Here is a 21,085-nt window from a genome sequence, read left to right on the forward strand (position 1 = left end):
AATTTTTAGTGCAATTTTGGATTTTAATGGAAAATGTAGAATTTCATATGGAATTAATTCCTATAATTTTTATTGACTGAATCGAATTGTTTATGACTAGATTTGAGAATTTCGGGCACGAATTCGCAAAGCAAAGACTTGTTGGAATTTTGAATTGGTTGCAAAGCGAGGTAAGTGTTTGGTCTAACCTTAGCTTGAGGGATTAGGAATTGTGTCTTATTTGTTACATGTTAATTGTGGAGTACGACGTATAGGCATGGTGACGAGTATCTATATGTTGGTGTCAAGCATGCCCGTGAGTCTTATACTTTGATTAACCTGACTCCGTTTCGTAGTGTATATGCTCTATATGATAATTTCTATTGAGGAATATGACTTGTGGAAGTATTATTGTTTTGATGTTGTTTCCCTTGCCGGGATATTATTGTTTTGATGTTATTTCCCTTGCCAGGATGTTATTTGTTTTGATGATGTTTCCCTTGCCGGGATTGAATTGTTGAACATTATAGAGCATTGGTTCAAGTTGAGAATTGAATTGTTGAACATTATAGAGCATTGGCTCAAATTGTGATATTTTTGATTTTGCCTGGCCCAAATTGCTTTGTGATTGTTGCTTGGGTGAGGAAGAGCGATAAAGCACTAAGGGTGATGTCGTGCACATTTATATTATTCATATGGTGAGGAAAGAGTGTTAAAGCATGAAGGGTGATGTCGTGCCGCACGATGTACAATTCCATGCCGATTATATTGATTTATGGTGAGGATGAGAGTAAAAGCACGAAGGGTGATGCCGTACAGATTATATTGATTTTTATGGTGAGGACGATAATAAAAGCACGAAGGGTGATGCCGTGCACTTGTCCTTTATTTTCCTGATTCTTGTTGATAATTGAATTATGGCTTTCCTTATATTCCTTTATTGGTTTCTTGTTAATACTTGATATTATTGACTTCCTTGCCTGGATTGCTTTGTGAATGTTGCTTGGGTGAGGAAGAGTGTAAAGCACGAAGGGTGATGCCGTGTATGGTGAGGAAGAGTGTAAAACATGAAGGGTGATGCCGTGTATGGTGAGGACGAGAGTAAAAGCACGAAGGGTGATGCCGTGCACTTTCTATTTGTTGTGTTTTTTTGTTATTAATATTTCAAGTGTATTAACTGTTTAGAGTCCTTTACTATGTTGTGATACCTTGTGTTGTAAGCCATATTGTTTTCAATATCTCGCCGCATTTATATAAAGCTTTCAATACTTAAATTTTCAACAATTGTACTTTAATTAAAAAGGGTATTTTCTTTATTGAGTCGATTTCAAAAAATAACTTCATCTTTTCTTGTTTATTTTCTAGTTGGGTTGGAAGTTGTACTCTACTTTATATTAAGTAAATGAGGCTCTTTGAACATTTTTAATTGTATTGGGTTATGGACCCTATGAATTGAGTAACATGAGAATGTTGTTGCGAAATGTGAGGCGGAGACATGTGGGCACAAGGTGCCGAGAAAAATATGATGATTTTTATTAGTGACAGATTATGATATAGGCACGAGGTACCAGAGAAAATATTATGATTTTATTTAATAGCACGTGAGTTGTTCGTGCGGTTGTGATATAAATATGGGCACGAGATGTCGTGAAAATATGAAAGTGGGTTGAGACCTATATTAATTATGATTATGAAATGAGGTGTCACAAGATGACCTTTACTTGAAAGAATTATATTCGAAAGATGCTTATTTGAAAGAGATTTATTTGAAGGAAATATATTCAAAAGATATTTATTGAAAAACATATTATCTTAAAGATTATTACTTGAAGGATTTATAGGTGAAAGATTTATATTTGAAGGACTTGATTAGATGATTGCACTTGTATTTATTAATTGTTTAGAAACATTTATGGTATTCTTGTTACCTGCTTTTATATCATTGGTTGATCATTGTTGCCATCATCGGTACCTGCTTCGTATTATTTTTGTACGCTATATTGTACACAAGTTTATTTGATAGTCTGGTCCTAGCCTCGTCACTACTTCGTCGAGGTTAAGCTAGGCACTTACCAGTACATGGAGTCGGTTGTGCTGATACTACACTCTGCACTATGTACAGATACTGATATCGGAGTGCTTGGATTGTAGTGAGGGTGTTGTCTTCAGACCATACAGGCAACACGAGGTAGTCTCAGACGTCTGTGGGCCTTGGCATCACCTCCTATCTTTTCCTTTATCCTGTTTCCTTTACTCATTTCAGAAACAGTGTATATTTTATCTTTCAGACTTTGTATGTAGTATTCTTAGGCTGTTTGTGAAGCTGTGACACCAAATTCTGGGTAGAGTTGTATTTAGACTTCCGCAGTTTTGTATTAAGATAAATTGTCAGATTTTATCTTCCGCTTAATTATTTTCGCTATTTGTATGATATCTGCTCATCACCGATAGTCGTTTAAAACTGGAAAAGGCTAAGTAATTAGAATAATTTGGCTTGACTAGCTTTCACCAGTAGGTGCCATCACAGCTCTCGAGGGTGGGAAATCTGGGTCGTGACAAAAGATTAGGGCTAGGAATTCAATGGGTGATGTTAGAAATGGAAAACAATGAGTTAAAGAGTACAAACCTATAAATTGGTGCGGAGTTTCCCCTTAAAAATCGCACCTAGACCGAACTCTAATGGAGAGTTTATGAAAAATGGATAAAATCCCATTTTTGAAATGTCTTAAAGTCAAGACTTTTTCGTGTTCGCGAAAGGCCTGCCGCGATCATGAAGCAGCGGCTCAAATAGCCTACGCATTCGCAAGATACCCTTCGCGTTCACAAAGGCTTATACCCACCAGCCTGCATGTTCGCGAGCCCTGTGCCGCATTCGCGAAGAGTATTGATCAGTTTTCCCTCCCCTAGATCCCATGTCTACGCGTTCGCGAGAGGCTGGTCACGTTCGCGAAGGGTTATGCCCCCATTGCTCTTCCCCAGTTTACTCTTTGCGTTCGCCAGATTTCCTTTGCGAACGTGAAGAAGAAAACACCAGCTGATAGCTGAAGCCAAAAACCAGATTTTTCCTAAGTCAAAACATCCCCGTAGCCTATCTGAAACTCACCCGAACCTTGGGGGTCCCAAACCAAACATTCAAACAAGTCTTAAAATATCATATGAACTTACTCGCGCGATCAAATTGCCAAAATAACACCTAGAACTATGAATTGAACACCAAATCGAATGAAATTTTCAAGGAAGCTTTAAAACTACTAACTTCACAACTGGACATACGAATCACGTCAAACCAATTCCGTTTCTCACCAAATTTTACAGATAAGTTATAAATATTATATTGGACCTGTACCGGGCTTTGGAACCAAAATATAGACCCGGTATCAACAAGGCCAAACATCAATCAATTCTTTAAAACTATTAGATTTTCAGACTTTTAATTTTCAACAAAAATTCATAACTCGAGCTAGGGACCTCGGAATTCAATTTTAGACATACGCCCAGGTCCCATATTTTATTACGGACCTACCGAGGCCGTCAAAATACGGGTTCGGGTCCGTTTGCTCAAAACATTGACCGAAGTCAACTAAAATCAGCTTTTAAGGCAAAAATTCTTATTTTTATCAACTTTAAACATAAAAGCTTTCCGAAAGCAAGCCCGAACTGCGCACACAAATCGAGGAGGGTAAAAGTGAGATTTTTAAGGCTTAAGAGCACAAAATCGAGTTCCAAAATATAAGATGACATTTTGGATCATCACAATTTCTACCTCTAAAACAACCATTGGTCCTCAAACTGACATAGAAAAACACCGGAGCTGGTGAAAAGGTAGGGATATCTAATCCACATATCAGACTTGGACTCCCAGGTAATCGTCTCAACAGGATGACCTCTCCACTGCACTCAAACTGAAGGATAACTCTTCGATCTCAACTGACGAACTTGCCGGTCTAGAATAGCTACTGGCTCCTCCTCGTAGGTCAAATCCTTATCCAACTGGACAGTGCTGAAATCTAACACGTGCGATGGATCGCCATGATACTTCCGGAGCATGGACAAATGGAATACCGGATGGACTGCTGATAAACTAGGTGGCAATACAAGTCTGTAGGCCACCTCTCCCACTCGCTCAAGGATCCCAAAAGGCCCGATATACCTAGGGCTCAACTTGCCCTTCTTTCCAAACCTCATTACACCCTTCATAGGTGATACCCGGAGCAACACTCTCTCTCCGACCATGAATGCCACATCACGAACCCTACGGTCAGCATAACTCTTCTGCCTGGACTGAGCTGTACAAAGTCTATCCTGAATGATCTTAACCTTATCCAAGGCATCCTGTACCAAATATGTAACCAATAACCGAGCCTCCCCCAGCTCAAACAATCTAACTGGCGATCGACATTGTCTACCATATAATGCCTCATAAGGAGCCATCTGGATGCTCAACTGATAGCTGTTATTGTAGGCGAACTCTGCAAGGGGCAAGAACTGATCCCATGATCCTCTAAAGTTTATAACACATGCGCAGAGCATATCCTCCAAGATTTGGATAGTACACTCGGACTGTCTGTCCATCTAAGGATGAAATACTGTGCTTAACTCATTTCGCATACCCAACTCACATTGTACTTCCCTCCAGAAGTGTGAGGTAAACTACATACGCCGATCAGAAATGATAGACATGGGCATACTATGAAGACGAATGATCTCACGGATATAAATCTCTACCAACAGCTCTGAAGAATAGGTAACTGCCAGAGGAATAAAATGCATTGACTTGGTCAATCTATCCATAATAACCCAAACTACATCAAACTTCCTCTGACGTGGGAGTCCAACAATGAAATCCATAGTGATACGCTCCCATTTCCACTTAGGAATCTCTTTCTTCTGAAGCAAACCACCAGGTCTCTGATGCTCGTACTTTACTTGCTAACAATTTAGACACCAAGCTACATATGCAACTATATCCTTCTTCATCCTCCTCCACCAATAATGTTGGCGCAAGTCCTGATACATCTTGGCGGTGCCCGGATGAATAGAATACCGAGAACTATGGGCCTCCTCGAGAATCAACTCATGAAGTCCATCCATATTAGTCACACAAACATGACCCTGCATTTTCAAAACTCCATCATCTCCAACCGTAACTTGATTGGCATCACCATGGCGCACTGTGTCCCTAAGGATAAGCAAATGAGGGTCATCATACTACCGCTCCCTGATGCCCTCAAACAAAGAAGATCGGGCGACTGTGCAAGCTAAGACACGACTGGGCTCAGAAACATCTAGCCTCACGAACTAATTGGCTAAGGCCTGAACATCTAATGCAAGTGGTCTCTCACCGACTAGAATGTATGCAAGGCTGCCCATACTAGTTGACTTCCTACTTAAGGCATCGACCACCATATTGGCCTTTCCAGGATGATACAATGTGGTGATATCATAGTCGTTCAATAGCTCCAACCACCTCCTCTGCCTCAAATTGAGCTCCTTTTGCTTGAACAAATATTGTAAGTCATGAACAGGATAATTCTTCTCGTGAACCTTCAGTTGCCGTAAAGCATATGCAATAACCTTGACACCCTGCATTAATACCGCACCCAGTACAATACGAGATGCATCACAATCTACTGTATAAGGCTTTGAACCTGTGGGCAGCACCAACACCAACACTGTAGTGAAAGTTGTCTTGAGATTATGAAAGCTCGCCTCACAATTCATGAATAGGCTTAGTAGAGTCTGAGGGATTGGTACGGTGACGTCTTTATTTATCTCCCAAAGGCTACAGAGTTTAGGAACAATTTCATTTCTATTCTTCTTTGTCGTGCGATTTTTGTTCTTCCAGTGCTAATCGAACTCTTCTGCTTTTGTTCTTTAACAGATGGAAAGAATTCGTACCGCGTCTTCAGCTGAGCAGCAGCTAGAGCCCCCAGTGGCAGCTCCTACGAGGGGTAGAGGTCGAGGCCATGCCAGAGGCCGAGGTAGGGGCAGGGCTATGCCCAGAGCTCGAGCAGCAGCACCAGCGGCGGAGCCTCAAGTAGAGTTTGATGAGGAGGCTCCAGCCCAGACCGTTCCAGTAGGACCAACACAGGTCCCAAAGGGGTTCATCGCCGCCCCGGTACTTCAGGATGCTTTGGTCCATCTAGTGGTCCTCATGGAGAGTGTGGCACAGGCCGACATATTTCCTATAGCACCAGCCATCTCTCAGGCTAGGGAGGAGCACAAACTCCCGTTACCCACACTCTGGAGTAGATGGCTCCTCAGTTTCAAACTCCAATAGCTCAGCCCGTTAGGGTAGTTCAGCCGGGTGTTGCGGCACAAACTGGTGATGGATCGGCTAGGTCTTCTGAGGCTTTGTGGAGATTGGATAGGTTTACCAATCTTTTCCCAGTTCACTATAGCGGTGCATCTTCAGAGGATACCCAAGACTATCTGGACAGATGTCATGAGGTGCTACAAAACATGGGGATAGCGGAGACTAATGGGGTCGACTTTGCTGTATTTCATTTGCCAGGTTCTTCCAAGAAATGGTAGAGGAATTATATGTTGGCCAGACCAATTGGGTCGCCAGCTCTTACTTGGGACTAGTTCTGTCAGCTATTTCTTGAGAAGTACCTTTATATCACTCAGAGAGAGGACTGTCGGAGGCAGTTCGAGCGTCTGTAGCATGGTTCTATGACTTTCACTCAATATGAGACTCGATTTGTAGATCTAGCCTGTCATGCTATTCTTCTGCTTCCTACTGAGAGAGAGAGGGTAAGGGGGTTTATTGAAGGACTTGCTCAGCATATCACATTGTAGATGGCTAAGGAGACTGGGAGTGAGATTTCTTTTCAAGTGGAAGCCAATATTTCCAAGCGAGTCGAGATGGTTTTAGCTCAGGGGATTAGTCAGGGGTCTGACAAGAGGTTGCATCACTCCGGTGGATTCAGTGGACCTCATCTGGAGGTCGAGGTACTTTTGGTAAAAGCCATCCTCCCAGGCCATTTCATTTAGCACTCCAGGCATCCCATGGTGCTTTAGGTGGTCGTGTTCCTCATATGCATTATTCGGATCAGCTAGCCTACAGTGTGCCACCATCTCCTATTAGTATACCTCCTATTTAGAGTTATTACCGTGGTCAGCCGGCCCGTTCGGGTCAATCTTAGTTTCTATGGCCACATTATCAGGATGGATGTTTCGAGTGTAGTGGCTACGGGCATATCCGGAGGACCTGTCCGAGATTATTGGGCATTCCGCCAACAATAGAGTTCTCGTGCCATGATTCCGGCACGGCTGCACTATCGCCCACTCAACCAGCCAGAGGTAGGGGTCAAGCAGCTAGAGGTAGAGGTCAGGCCTCTAGAGGTAGAGGCCAAACCATTAGGGGTAGAGGTCAGGCCGCTAGAGGTAGAGGCCAACCAGTAGGGGGTCGTCCTAGGGATATGGTTCAGAGTGGTGGGGCCCAGCCCCTATGTTATGCTTTTCTAGCCAGGCCCGAGGCTGAGTCATCCGATGTTGTTATCACAGGTACCGTTTTAGTTTGCAGTACAGATGCTTCAGTTCTATTTGATCCTAGGTATACCTATTCCTATGTGTTATCTTATTTTGCTTTATATTTGATTGTGCCTCGTGATTCTTTGAGTGCCACTGTATATGTGTCCACATCTGTTGGGGATTCTATTGTTGTAGATCATGTCTATCGTTCATATGTGGTTATTATTGGGGGTTTTGAGACTAGCGTAGATCTTCTACTTCTCGATATGGTTGATTTTGATGTTATTTTGGGGATGGATTGGCTGTCACCTTATCACGCTATATTGGACTGTCATGCCAAGACCGTGACCTTAGCCTTGTCGGGGTTGCCTCGATTAGAGTGGAGATGGACTCCTAGTCATTTTACCAACAATGTTATCTCTTATATGAAGGCTCGGCGTATGGTCGAGAAGGGGTGTCTAGCTTATTTGGCTTATGTCCACGATTCTAGTGTGAAGGTTCTTTCCATGGATTCTATACCAGTTGTTCGAGAGTTTCCAGAGGTATTTCCTGCAGACCTACCGGGGATGCCACCCGACAAAGATATTGACTTCTGTATTGATTTGGTTCTGGGCACTCAACCCATTTCTATTCTGCAATATCATATGGCCCCACCAGAGTTGAAAGAGTTGAAGGAGCAGTTGCAAGATTTGCTTGATAGGGGATTAATTAGACCTAATATCTCTTCCTAGGGTGCGCCCGTGTTATTTGTGATGAAGAAAGATGGGTCGATGAGGCTGTGCATTGATTACCGGCAGTTGAACAAAGTCACTATCAAGAACAAATATCCATTGCCGAGGATTGATGACTTATTTGATCAGCTTCAGGGTGCCAAAGTATTTTCAAAGATCGATCTGAGGTCTTGCTACCATCAGTTGAGGATAAGGACATCCGATGTCCCTAAGACAGCTTTTCGAACTCGATATGGGCATTATGAGTTCCTGGTGATGTCATTTGTCTTGAGAAATGCCCCAAAAGCATTTATGGATTTGATAAACCGGGTGTTCAAGCCATATCTGGATTCCTTTGTGATTGTGTTTATTGATGATATCTTGATCTACTCCCGCAATCGAGAGGAGCATGTGCAGCATCTTCGGATCGTACTTCAGACGCTGAGAGATAGCCAGTTGTATGCTAAGTTCTCAAAATGCGAGTTTTTGTTGGACTCAGTCGCTTTCTTAGGGCACGTTGTAACAACAGAGGGTAGGTTGCACATTGAACTACATAAATATTCAACTTCAACCTCTAGTATTCTCCCATAAATGATCTATTAATGTATTACGAAGTGCAAAATGAGCATCTTTGTCCCTAATTCTTCTATGTCGAGCTAAAAATTTTGAAATCGTTGATTTTCATCTACTGCCATTTCTACTATTGGAATTGGACCTTCGAAATCATCTTGAATTGGTGCATTGAGATCACGCTCATTCTCGATTATCATGTTGTGCAGTATAATATATGTAGTCATTATATCATGAGAATCCTACCCATGATTCACCCTATCTATCATCTCCTAACTTATCATCATTTTCACTAAATTTAAATGAGGATGTTGCAGGTGATTCCACGACATCACAACGACCTAGCGGGGTTAAGAAAGCAAAAATGAAGAGAAAAATTGACGAAGATTATATGAAGACAATCCAATCAGAAAATAATCGGATGGTTAAGGCGATGAATAATGCAACCGAGGCAAAAAAGGATGTTTTGATTGTTCAAAAAGAAAAAATAAGAGTAAAAGAAATAAAAGAAGAAAATAAAGTTTTAATGGTGGATGCGGATTCTATTGTCGATCCAACTCGTCGTAAATTTATGCGACAAGAACAACAACGAATAATGTATAAAAGAAGTCAACAATATCAACAGTCACAACCGCAACAATCCTCATCCCCATTCACTCTATACTATAATGATTTTGGTGTAACTGGAAACGACATATCTCCCTACTAAGTTATTATGATATTTATCGTAGTTTCAATTTTTATGTATTTTAAATTAATGTATTTTCGATTTTCATGTATTTTCACTTTTCACTTTTTAATTTTAGCAACATCTAATATTTTATATTCACACCTTTCAATTTTAGCAACATATAATATTTTATATTTGCACCATTCATTTTTTGAGATGATTATATATTTTTTTTGTACAATTATAACTTATAATAAAATTAACTTACAATTTTACATAAATGCACGAAAATTAATTTATCAAAATTATACGCCAAAGTTAAAATGTAAAATTAATATTATAATATAAAGATATTACATAAACATAATTAGGTATATATAAAGAGATAAATTAAAAGATTAAATAATAAAATATTACATAATAGTAATGGGGAAGATGAATAGTGTACCCCATATTTGAGGGAACACTATTCATCCCCCATTTTGGGAACAAAAATGAGGGTAGGTTGGAGCTTTATTACCCCAAAAATTGCACTACGGGGAAATGGGGTAAGAGAGGTCCAATGTAATAAATGGTTAAAATAAGGAAAGAAAGTGGCCTCTGAACAATGACGAAACATGTCCAAGGCTCCAAGCAGTAGATGTAAACTAAATTACTGTTGATATACAAAATTGGCAGATCGCTACTAAAACTTGTGAGTTAGAACCCTAAATTTAGGTGAAAGAGAGAATTAACGAGAGAAGTAGAGGACACTTCTTATTTCCGATATAACCAAAGTAATTACAAAAGAATCCATAACCAAAGTAATTACAAAAGAATCCATTCTCTAGAAACTTCAGTGTCTATATATATGTACAAGTTTTGTGGCTAAACTATAAATTGTAATGTAAATGTAACTAGGTATTGGGCCTGCTCTGCACTTGGGCCAGATTCATTGATGAGGTTTCAGCTGAGCCCACGTTTACACCCCCTTCAAGCTGGAGGGTGAGAACACCCCAAGCTTGGACAAAAGAGATCTGTGGGCAGTACCATACAAGGACTTAGTCAGAATATCTATAAGCTATAGGCTTGTGGAGATAAAATGTAAAGAGATGATACCATCAGATAGACAATCTCTAACGAAATGACAATCGACCTCAATATGTTTTGTGCGTTCGTGGAAGACAGGTTTCTTAGCAATGTGGAGGGCAGCCATACTATCACAGAACACAGGTATGGGAGTAAAAATAGATAATCCAAGAATAGCCAAAAGGAGATGGAGCCAGGACAACTCAGCTACAACCATTCGAAGGGCCCTATATTCAGCCTCAGCAGATGATAGAGAGATCGTGGGTTGCTTCTTGCTCTTCCAAGATATGGGGCTATCCCCAAGTGTAATGAAAAACCTAGTTACTAATTTTCTAGAGTTAGCACAAGCTGCCCAATCAGAATTTGAATAGGCTTTAAGAGAAAAATCAGCAGCATGAGATAGAAGAATGCCTTGTGCAGGATCATTCATAATGTATCGAAGAACATGAAGACCAACCTGCATGTGTGGTGTCTAAGGTCTTTGCAAAAACTGGCTTAAATATTGAACAACAAAAGAGATATTAGGTCGTGTGTGTTGCAAAAAATTAAGCTTGCCAATGAGGCGCCTATAGGTACTTGCATCAGCAAGAGGTGCATCCACATCAACTAAGAGCTTGAGAGAAGGATCAAGATGAGTAACAACTAGTGAAAAATGTTGACAACTGAATTCTGCCAATAAATCTGAGGCATATTTGAGTTGATTCACAAGATAACCAGTAGGATGAGAAGTGATCTCGAGCCCCAAAAAATAATGAACACATCCCAGATCCTTGATCTTAAATTGGGCATCCAGAAAAGCCTTCAAGGCATCCAACTCAGATAGGTTATCCCCAGCAAGGAGGATATCATCAACATATACAGCAAGAACCACTAATGAACCATCATAAACCTTAGTGAACAATGAGTAATCATTTTTGCTGGCTGTGTAACCTCTGGAAACCATCAGACAATTTAGAAAACCATTGTCTAGAAGCTTGTTTAAGTCCATACAAAGACTTTCTGAGTTTACAAACTAAAGGAGAGGAAGAAGAAGATGCAGAAGGAGAAGAAGAGATGACAAATCTAGGGGGAACCTTCATATACACATCCTCATGAAGGTCACCATGGAGGAAAGCATTTTAACATCTAGTTGAAAAACAGTCCAATTTCTTTTCACAGCTAAGGTCAAGAGACATTTAATTGTAGTAAGTTTGACAACAGGAGAAAAGTCTCATTATAATCAACACCCACTTTTTGAGTGTCACCTCTAATGACTAATATTGCTTTATACCTTTCAATGGAACCATCAGATCTCTGTTTAATTTTATAAACCTACTTACAAGGGATAGCTTTCTTGTGAGGGGGAAGAGCAATTACATCCCAAGTGTGGTTGGCATCCAATGCCTCAAATTCCTTCAACATGGCTTCTTGCCAAGCAGGATGAGAGGCTGCATGTTGATAGTATTGAGGCTCATGTGCATGGATGTCAGAAGTAGATAGCTTGGTAAAAGAAGAAACAGGTGCAGAGGACTGAACATGGGAACATACATAATCTGAGAGATAGGAAGGGGGATTGATAGTTCTGGAGGACTTTCTGACAAGAAGAGGTGAGGTAGAAGAAGAAGAAAGAGAAGGAGAAATTGAAGGAGAAGCAGGAGGAGGAGATGAAGAAGAATCAAGGTGAGGAGAGGAGGATACAAGTGGCTAGGAAGAAGGTGAATGAGAAACAGAAGATGGTGTAGTTGTGGAAACATCAGGTGAAGCAACATCAACAAAGGGATGTAAAGAAGGGATGGTAGGAAAAGAAGAGGGAGAAGTGGGGTGAAAAGGAAATATTAACTCATAAAATACCACATCTCTGGAGCAAAAAACTGAATGAGAATCCAAGTTAAGGAGCTTGTAGCCCTTCTTTCCACAAGGATAGCCTAGAAAAACAGCTGTAATAGATCTAGGTTGGAACTTGTCCCTACCAGGATTGGGAGAAGATGCATAAGCTAGGTATCCAAAATATCTTAAGTGGGAGTAAGAAGGAGGATTACCATGAAGTTTTTCAAAAGGAGAAATATGCATCAAAATGTTTGAAGGGAACCTGTTGACAAGATAAGTAGCAGTTAAAACACATTCACCCCAATATTTCAAAGGGAGTTTAGATTGAAAGAGTAAAGCCCCGGAAACCTCTAAAAGATGTTTATGTTTTCTCTCAACTACCCCGTTTTGCTGTGAAGTATGAGGCATAGAGGTCTGATGAAGAATGCCATTGTCTGGAAAAAAATTCTTACATTCAGAACTCCCCCCTCCCTCCCCCAAATTCAAAAGCATTGTCAGACCTGAATGTCTGAACATTAGAATGAAAATTGATCTTAACCATGGAAACAAATGCCTTTAAAATGGGGAGAGCATTACTTTTACAAGAAGTGAGTCCAAGTGACTCTAGAATAATCATCAACTAAAATAATAAAATACCTAAAACCATTGTATGTACTAGTGTGGTATGGTCCCCATATGTCAATATGAAATAATTGAAAAGGAATAGAAGAATGAGTGGAACTTTCAGGAAAGGGCATTCTTTGTTGCCTAGCCATTGGACAGACAGAGCAATGAAAGTGTTGTTTAGAAGAGAGTTTATCAGACAAACAAGAGATAGACCTCATTTTGTGAAAGGCATGTGTCCGAGTCTTTGATGCCAAAATACATCAGTTTTATTGCCAGTATTGGGAGAAATACAAGAAGCACTATGATTTTCCAAAGTAGGAATAGAAACAGAATTACTAGCACAATGAGAAACAAAATTGACAATGGAATTACACTTATTTACAGGAATGAAAGAACTAATTGCAGGAGAATTAGAGCAAGAGACTGGAATTAGTGAAGCATCAGGATGCAGAAAGTATAGCCCTTTTGCAGCTTTACCAATTTTCAACGGCCTCTTCAGAGAAGGGGCCTGTAGAAAACAGGCAAATTTGGTAAGAATTGCATAACAATCAAGTTGAATAATCAATTTGTGAATGAAAATCAAATTAAATTGAAAAGAATGTACAAGAAGTACATTGTGTAAAGTAATATCATGTCTTAAATGTAAAGAACCAGTAGATATAACTTTCACTTTGTACCCATTAGGTAGAGTAATTAGAAAGGGAGCAAATAATGGTTGTAGATTGTGAAGAAAATGTTTGTGCGGTGTCATGTTGTTTGTTGCACCTAAGTCTATAATCCAAGCATTTACATCTAACTGTGATAAGCCACACACATGAAACTCAGGAATACTAACTACAGAACAACACATACCTGCAAAATTGGCATAAGCAGCATTTTCACTAAAAGAGCTCTCATAGTTGAAACTAGTAGAGACTAGAGGAGCTGTGACATGAGCATGCTGAATCAAGGACATGATCTGCTGATATTGTTCCTTAGTGAAGCCATGAGATGAAGAAGAAGAACTCCCAAGTTGAGTTGGAACATCTGTATTCTGAACACATGAAGTTGAACCTTTCCTATTCTTTGTAAACTTAAAATCTTGAGGAAATCCATGTAACCTGTAGCATTTATCAACTGTATGCCCAGTCTTCTTACAGTATTTACATGAAACAGTTGATGTGGGTTGCCTCTTGGGCTCAAATTGAACCTTTTGAAGAAAGTTCCTGTTGTGAGATCCTTGACCGACTGATGCAGAGAATGATGTAGAATCATTTGAGAAGCTAGGAACATCGAGATAAACTCTCCTTCTGATATTCATCATGTTGAAGCATAAAGTATGCTCTACTAATCGATGGCATGGGGAACATCATCATGATATTAGATTTACATGAGGAATAAGTGTCATTTAAATCATTGAGAAATTGAAATAGTCGCTGATCTTCCAGGAGCTTATGCAAGGCACCACAGGTACAGGTTGGTCCTACATAGGTTGCATTTAACTCATCCCATAAACCTTTCATCCTAGTAAAATATGTAGCTATATCTGATGATCCCTGAGTTGTTGTACTTATCTCCCTTTGGATTTGTATGTACTTTGATCCATTAGACTGACCAAGTCGTTCATTAATGTTTGTCCATATGTCTTTAGCTGTGTTAAATCCTATGAGACTAACTGAAATATCTCTGGTTAAAGAGTTAGTCATCCAAGCAATTAGCATGTCATTACATCTTTCCCAAGCAGGGTAATAAGGCGAATCAGTCCCTGGTTGGGGGGTTCCTTCCAGTAATAACTCCAAGTTTGTTTTTAGAAGATAAAGCGACAAGCATATTTATCCTCCAAGCAACAAAACCCCGACCATCAAACGAAGGAGAGACTAACGGAGTATTAGAATTATTGGATGGATGAATGTAGAATAGATGAGAAGGATCAACAGAAAATACAGTGAAACTATCAGAACTAGACGTAGATGTTGAGATGGTAGGAATGGTACCCATTACAAATTCAGTAGACAAAATGTGAAGGAACAGCACTAAGAAAAATCTCCAAATTTCTATCGTACAAAAGATAACTAGGTCAAGTGAGAATTTTTACCGTTAAACTGCAATTCATCACGCAAATCTAGCAATTTACACCAAAATTGAGCTGAATCGAGGCTGAAATCCAGAGAAGTTTCATTTTTAGAAGAAAAACTTGGAAAACTAATTTTCCACCAAATGAGAATTCCACCGGAGAAGTCTGTTGAGGCTACCATCGATCGATTGCGGACAGTGAGAGCTACATATACACTAGCTCTAATACCATGTTGATACACAAAATTGGTAGATCGCCATTAAAACTTGTGAGTTAGAATCCTAAATTCAGGTGAAAGAGAGAATGAACGAGAGAAGCAAAGGACACTTCTTATTTTCGATATAACCAAAGTAATTACAAAAGAATCCATTCTCTAGAAACTTCAGTGTCTATATATATGTACAAGTTTTGTGGCTAAACTATAAATTGTAATGTAAATGTAACTAGGTATTGGGCCTGCTCTGCACTTGGGCCAGATTCATTGATGAGGTTTCAGCTGAGCCCACGTTTACAATTACAACTAACTTTTGTATGCATCAAATCCACTCAAAGAACGTAAAAAAGTATGACACTACTGACTATGTTGAGCATTGGTATAAGGATAAAACATACTTCAAGGCATTCATTTGTTGCATACAACCTATGGCCAATATGGAGATGTGGACTTCAACTCAAAACCCCAAAGTTGAGCCTCCTGTAATTACTAAGATGCCTGGTAGACCTAAGAAACATAAAATAAAGACCCAAGATTTTTTACTTCGTCCAAAATATATGTTCTTTTATTATTTTGTATAAACTTTATCAATATTTTTAGAATTTTTTTCTACATTATATGGAATAAGCAATTAGACTTTTCTTCTATTTTATTTTCGATATAAAGTTTTTATATTTTTGTTTATTTTGGGAACATCTCCATCCCTAACACCAAATTAACTTATAATTTTATATAAATATAATATATACAAAAAGTAATATATCAAAAAAATCGGATATAAAATTAATATTATAAAGATCTTAATATAAAAACTAATTATATAAACAATATATGATAAATTAAAAGTCCAAAAAAATAAAAAGATTAATAAAATAATAATAAATCAAATTTGGTGTTGATGAATAGTGTTGCACCAAATTTGGTACAACACCATTCATACATTATAATGGTGCAAGATTTGGTGTTGCATTGGAGCAAAAAAAATACCAAATTTTACACCAAATTTAGATTTGATGCAAAAAATAGTGCACCCTTGGAGATGCCCTAAGACTTCCAATTCTCTCGTGAATCTAGTCCGGACTTAAATGATGAGTTGATTCTGTTACATGAAAGCTAGTGTAACTGTTCAGAGACGGTGCAAGCTAACGAAGTTGCAATAACTATCCGGTGAGATATAATTTGGTATAAATTATCAACTTTAAAACTCTTACTTTTCCTAGGGGTCTGTTGAAACGCCAGAGAAGCATATCATAGCCAGGCAGGCATGTTGATCACACAGATAGCTTAAACCCCAAATGTTGTTTCTAATATAACAGAATTATTATCTTCTATTTAAATTTTATTTTTTATTTCCTTCAAAAAAATTCTATTTTTTTTCTTTTTTCCATATTCATCATATGTAATTCATTTTTAAATAATGGTTATATTTCAATGTATAGAATTATAATAATAATAAAATTAACTTATAATTTTATATAAATATAATATATACAAAAATTAATATATCAAAACAATAGGATATAAAATTAAAATTATAAAGATCTTAATATAAAAATTAATTATATACAAATATATGATAAATTAAAAGTCAACAAAAAATAAAAAGATGAATAAAATAATAATAAATCAAATTTGGTGTTGATGAATAGAGTTGCACCAAATTTGGTGCAACACTATTCATGCACTCTAATTGTGCAAGATTTGGTGTTGCATTGGAGCAAAAAAATACCAAATTTTACACCAAATTTAGATTTGGTGCAAAAAATAGTGCACCCTTGGAGATGCCCTAAGACTGCCAATTCTCTCTTGAATCTAGTCCGGACTTAAATGATGTGTTTTCAATAAACGATGAGTTGATTCTGTTACATGAAAGCTAGTGTAACTGTTCAGAGACGGTGCAAGCTAACTAAGTTGCAATAACTATCCTGTGAAATATTATTTGGTATAAGTTATCAACTTTAAGACTGTTACTTTTCCTAGAGGTTTGTTGAAACGCAAGAGAAACATGTCATAGCCAGGTAGGCATATTGATGACATAGATAGCTTAAACCCCAACTGTTATTTCTATTATCTTCTATTTAAATTTTATTTTTTATTTCCTTCAAACAAATTCTATCTTTTTTCTTTTTTCCATATTCATCATATATAATTCATTTTTAAATAATGGTTATATTTCTTTTTATACAATTATAATAATAATAAAATTAACTTATAATTTTATATAAATATAATATATATAAAAATTAATATATCAAAAAAATAGGATATAAAATTAAAATTATAAAGATCTTAATATAAAAATTAATTATATACACAATATATGATAAATTAAAAGTCTAAAAAAATAAAAAGATGAATAAAATAATAATAAATAAAATTTGGTGTTGATGAATAGTATTGCACCAAATTCGGTGCAACACTATTCATGCACTGTAATGGCGCAAGATTTGGTATTGCATTGGAGCAAAAAAATACCAAATTTTACACCAAATTTAGATTTGGTGCAAAAAATAGTGCACCCTTGGAGATGCCTTAAGACTGCCAATTCTCTCGTTAATCTAGTCCGAACTTAAATGATGTGTTTTCAATAAACGATGAGTTGATTCTGTTACATGAAAACTAGTGTAACTGTTCAGAGACAGTGCAAGCTAACTAAGCTGCAATAACTATCCTATGAGATATTATTTGGTATAAGTTATCAACTTTAAGACTTTTACTTTTCCTAGAGGTCTGTTGAAACGCCAGAGAAGCATGTCATAGCTAGGCAGGCATGTTGATGACACATATAGCTTAAACCCAACTGTTGTTTCTAATAAGAGAAATAAAACACTGGGGAATGGTACACAGGCGGATCCAGAATTTCAAGAGAATGAGTGCATTGTTATAAAGAAGTGTATCTAAAATTTGCATTTGACGGATTTAACTTTAGTCTTTTACCATGAACTGACTATACTTTTTAAATTATACGTTCAAAATTATATTCTTTTTGAAATTTTAGTAATTTTCACATGTATATTTATACTTCTTGCCGAAATCAAGACCGTTTAAAGTGGGATTTGAACCGCTAATTTCACGAGATACACCCAATAATAACTGCACCATATGAGTCTTTGAGCACGGGTTCACGCACATATATTTAAGTAATTTTGAAAAAATATAACATTATTATACATATGTTTACCTCGAAAATACGAGTAACAATTAAATTTGATTTGTGGTTTTAAAGATATTTGACTTAGTTCAATACCAATTAATAATCAAGAAATATGAAGTAGAAATGAAAGAAGTAAGAGAATCAAACCAATGTTATCTAGCAGTAGTGACCTCGAGCTGAATTTAGCACAATAAAGTAAGAACAATAAATATAAAGAACATGTCTGATGAACAGTAGGCAAAAAGTAGAGAGTATATTCTTTGCTCAATGATTAGATGATGTTACAATTGATTGGGGTCCCCTTTATATAATAGGGGAACCCTAAATAAAGTATATTTATATTTACAGTAAGGAATATTCTTGGTATATCTGTCTAACCGCCTAGTACGGAATGATACAATTCTATTACGGGATTTACGCCATGATTTTGGGGGCGTGGCAGGAATCTAGCTCATTCTGTTACAAATCCACAACGGTACTATTTTGGGGTTGAGCATACTTGACCTTGATATTCCTTGTACTCCTATCTCCAGGTATTGCACTCTGTCTTCGAGCTCGAGTCTGGCCAACTGGTCTCGAACTCGACCTCGCCTAGACTTGGGCCTAGGACGGACCCTCGAGCCTATAAATCGGAGGCATATGAGAAGCCTGTTAGGACCAGGACCGTTTGGGCCCGGGCCCGGGTCTTAAGTTGGCCGGTTCAACCGGTCCTAACGGGTCCCAAACGGGCCTAACGACTACTTTTAAAAAAATCTAAATTTTTTTAGCCGTTGTAACATTTAAAAAGTGGTCGTTGGCTTACAAAAATAGTCGTTTGGGCTTTCTAAAATAGCCATTTAACCCCCCCCCCCCCCCCCCCCCCAACTTTGTTTTAACCCCAAACTTTTTATAATTATACTTTTTCCCTATTTTCAACTATAAATACCCCCTCATTCTTTCATTTTTCTCACAAAATCATCAATCTCTCTCATTTCTCAAACTCAAATTGAAGTATTCAAGTCTTCAAGTCTTCACTCATCTCTCATTTCTCAAACTCAAATTCTTAATTCAAGTTAATCATGCCTGGTGATTCTTGATTGCGCCCATTTGTTTTGGAACACTTTAATGTGGTAGAAGAAAATGAAGAAGTTTACATAATAAAGTGCAAGAACTGTGGTCGAGTCTACACTCATCGTCCAAAGTTGGAGGGCACAGACTGTTTAAGGAGGCATATAAAGAGTTATCTTGCGCGTTCTCCAGACATTCGTATTTAAGATTTTAAATTGATTTGAGACAATTTGTGTTATTTTAAAATTATTAGACGTATTATGCTTTATGTTTTAGTTTGTTAGATTAATTTGAAGTATTATGTGAATTAAAAAAAATTTAAATCACAATTATATAATATAATTTATAAGAAATTGCCTTAGATAAAAAAAAATTTAAAAAAGTCAGGCCCACTTAGGCCCATATATATATATATATATATATATATATATATATATATATAATTTACAAGAAATTGTCTTAGATAAAAAAAATTAAAAAAATATGTCAGGCCCACTTAGCCTAGATCATTAGTTCGTGGTCCTGGTCTGGTTACCTCCAAAAGCCCACGAAGCCCGGGCCTACATAGGACCGGCCCACAAGGCCCATTTAGGCCAGGCCAGGCCCGTTTGCCATCCTTAGTTTAGGGAGATAAGCATGGGTTCACGTGAACCCATATCCCTGAACGTGGAGATCTGTTAAGGAGAGGATTAAAAGGAGAAACCATGGCATTAGCCTATAATTGTTGTTAGTTGCTGCAACAAAAAAAAACATATGACGTAAATTCGCAGAATGCTGCTTTGTCTCTCCTCACCTGTCATTTTTCTTGCATTTCATGTCGAGCAAAATCATATATTATGGAAGATTTTAACTTTTATACGCTAATGTGTAAATGGTATTTACACAATCAAATCTTATTAGATAATGACAGTATATTTATTATCATATATTAAAATTTATTAATAGTGTAAAAAATACGCTGTTAGAATATAAAATTTAAATTCATTGTATATATGTATATGGAAACCCATGAATTCATATTTCCATTTTCCACTCTTTCTCTAGCCATTTACAAAAGTAAAAGAAAAATAAATTACACTTATAGTCAATTGGGGCAAAACTGCATCCTTGCAGTTTCACACATCAAAATAGTCCCGGAAAAACTTTTAGAAGTACTTCAATGTATCAAACCACGGGCAGGGGCGGATGGAGAGTAGAACCTTTGGGTACGGTTGAGTCCAATAGTTTTTGTCCAAATTATGTATTTTTTTAAAGAAATTTATTAAAAATGTACAAATTATTAATTTAAAATTCATTAATTAACCTAAAAGATTTGAAATTCGAAACCCTAAGTTTAAAATCTTGCCTCCGTCTCTGACCACGAGTGAGACGCTCAAGCTATAGTTTTAATTTTTCTTAACTTAAACATTATTGCAGTTGCAGATTATTAAGTAGGTAATACATCATCCATATATATATATATATATTTCTTTTCCAAAGGGAACGGAATTCAATTCGTTGCAAATGGGTAATACAATAAAGATGCATATCCATTATAAAGTAGGAGTTGGACTAAGTCATTGAGTATTAAAAAACAAAGTAAAGAATAAAGTGGCATATTTGGGTGGATTCTCAAATTAATGCCTCATAATCCACGACCAAATGATGTATGATAAATCGATCACAAAAGACGATTATTCTGGAGACGCGTATCTCATTTAACCAATAAATAAATCCCTTGAGCTAATAATTT

At 37.5% G+C, this 21,085-nt stretch overlaps 1 protein-coding gene across 1 annotated transcript; it reads right to left on the reverse strand.

Moving 5' to 3' along the window:
- Positions 1 to 10,945: 10,945 nt before the first annotated feature.
- LOC107769033 (uncharacterized) lies at positions 10,946 to 14,585 on the reverse strand. The gene is made up of 9 exons (XM_075248573.1): positions 14,255 to 14,585; positions 13,738 to 14,112; positions 13,499 to 13,656; positions 13,145 to 13,393; positions 12,780 to 12,832; positions 12,304 to 12,541; positions 11,793 to 12,156; positions 11,576 to 11,631; positions 10,946 to 11,485 (listed from the first exon to the last, which is right to left on the reverse strand). The coding sequence occupies exons 1-9, from the start codon at positions 14,583 to 14,585 to the stop codon at positions 10,946 to 10,948; spliced, it is 2,364 nt and encodes a 787-aa protein (XP_075104674.1).
- Between the last annotated feature and the right edge of the window lie 6,500 nt (positions 14,586 to 21,085).

Source organism: Nicotiana tabacum, chromosome 3 (assembly GCF_000715075.1).
Source record: "Nicotiana tabacum cultivar K326 chromosome 3, ASM71507v2, whole genome shotgun sequence".
In the NCBI taxonomy this organism is placed as follows: Eukaryota; Viridiplantae; Streptophyta; class Magnoliopsida; order Solanales; family Solanaceae; genus Nicotiana; species Nicotiana tabacum.

Bases quoted from the DNA above. Each gene is read 5' to 3' on its own strand.
- LOC107769033 (XM_075248573.1), bottom strand. From the start codon at position 14,585: ATGCTAATTGCTTGGATGACTAACTCTTTAACCAGAGATATTTCAGTT. The intron at 11,632-11,792 runs GTAAGTAGGTTT...TCTTGACCTTAG, and splicing joins TCACAAGAAAGCTATCCCTT to CTGTGAAAAGAAATTGGACT. The intron at 11,486-11,575 runs GTGACCTTCATG...CCTCTCCTTTAG, and splicing joins TTAAAATGCTTTCCTCCATG to TTTGTAAACTCAGAAAGTCT.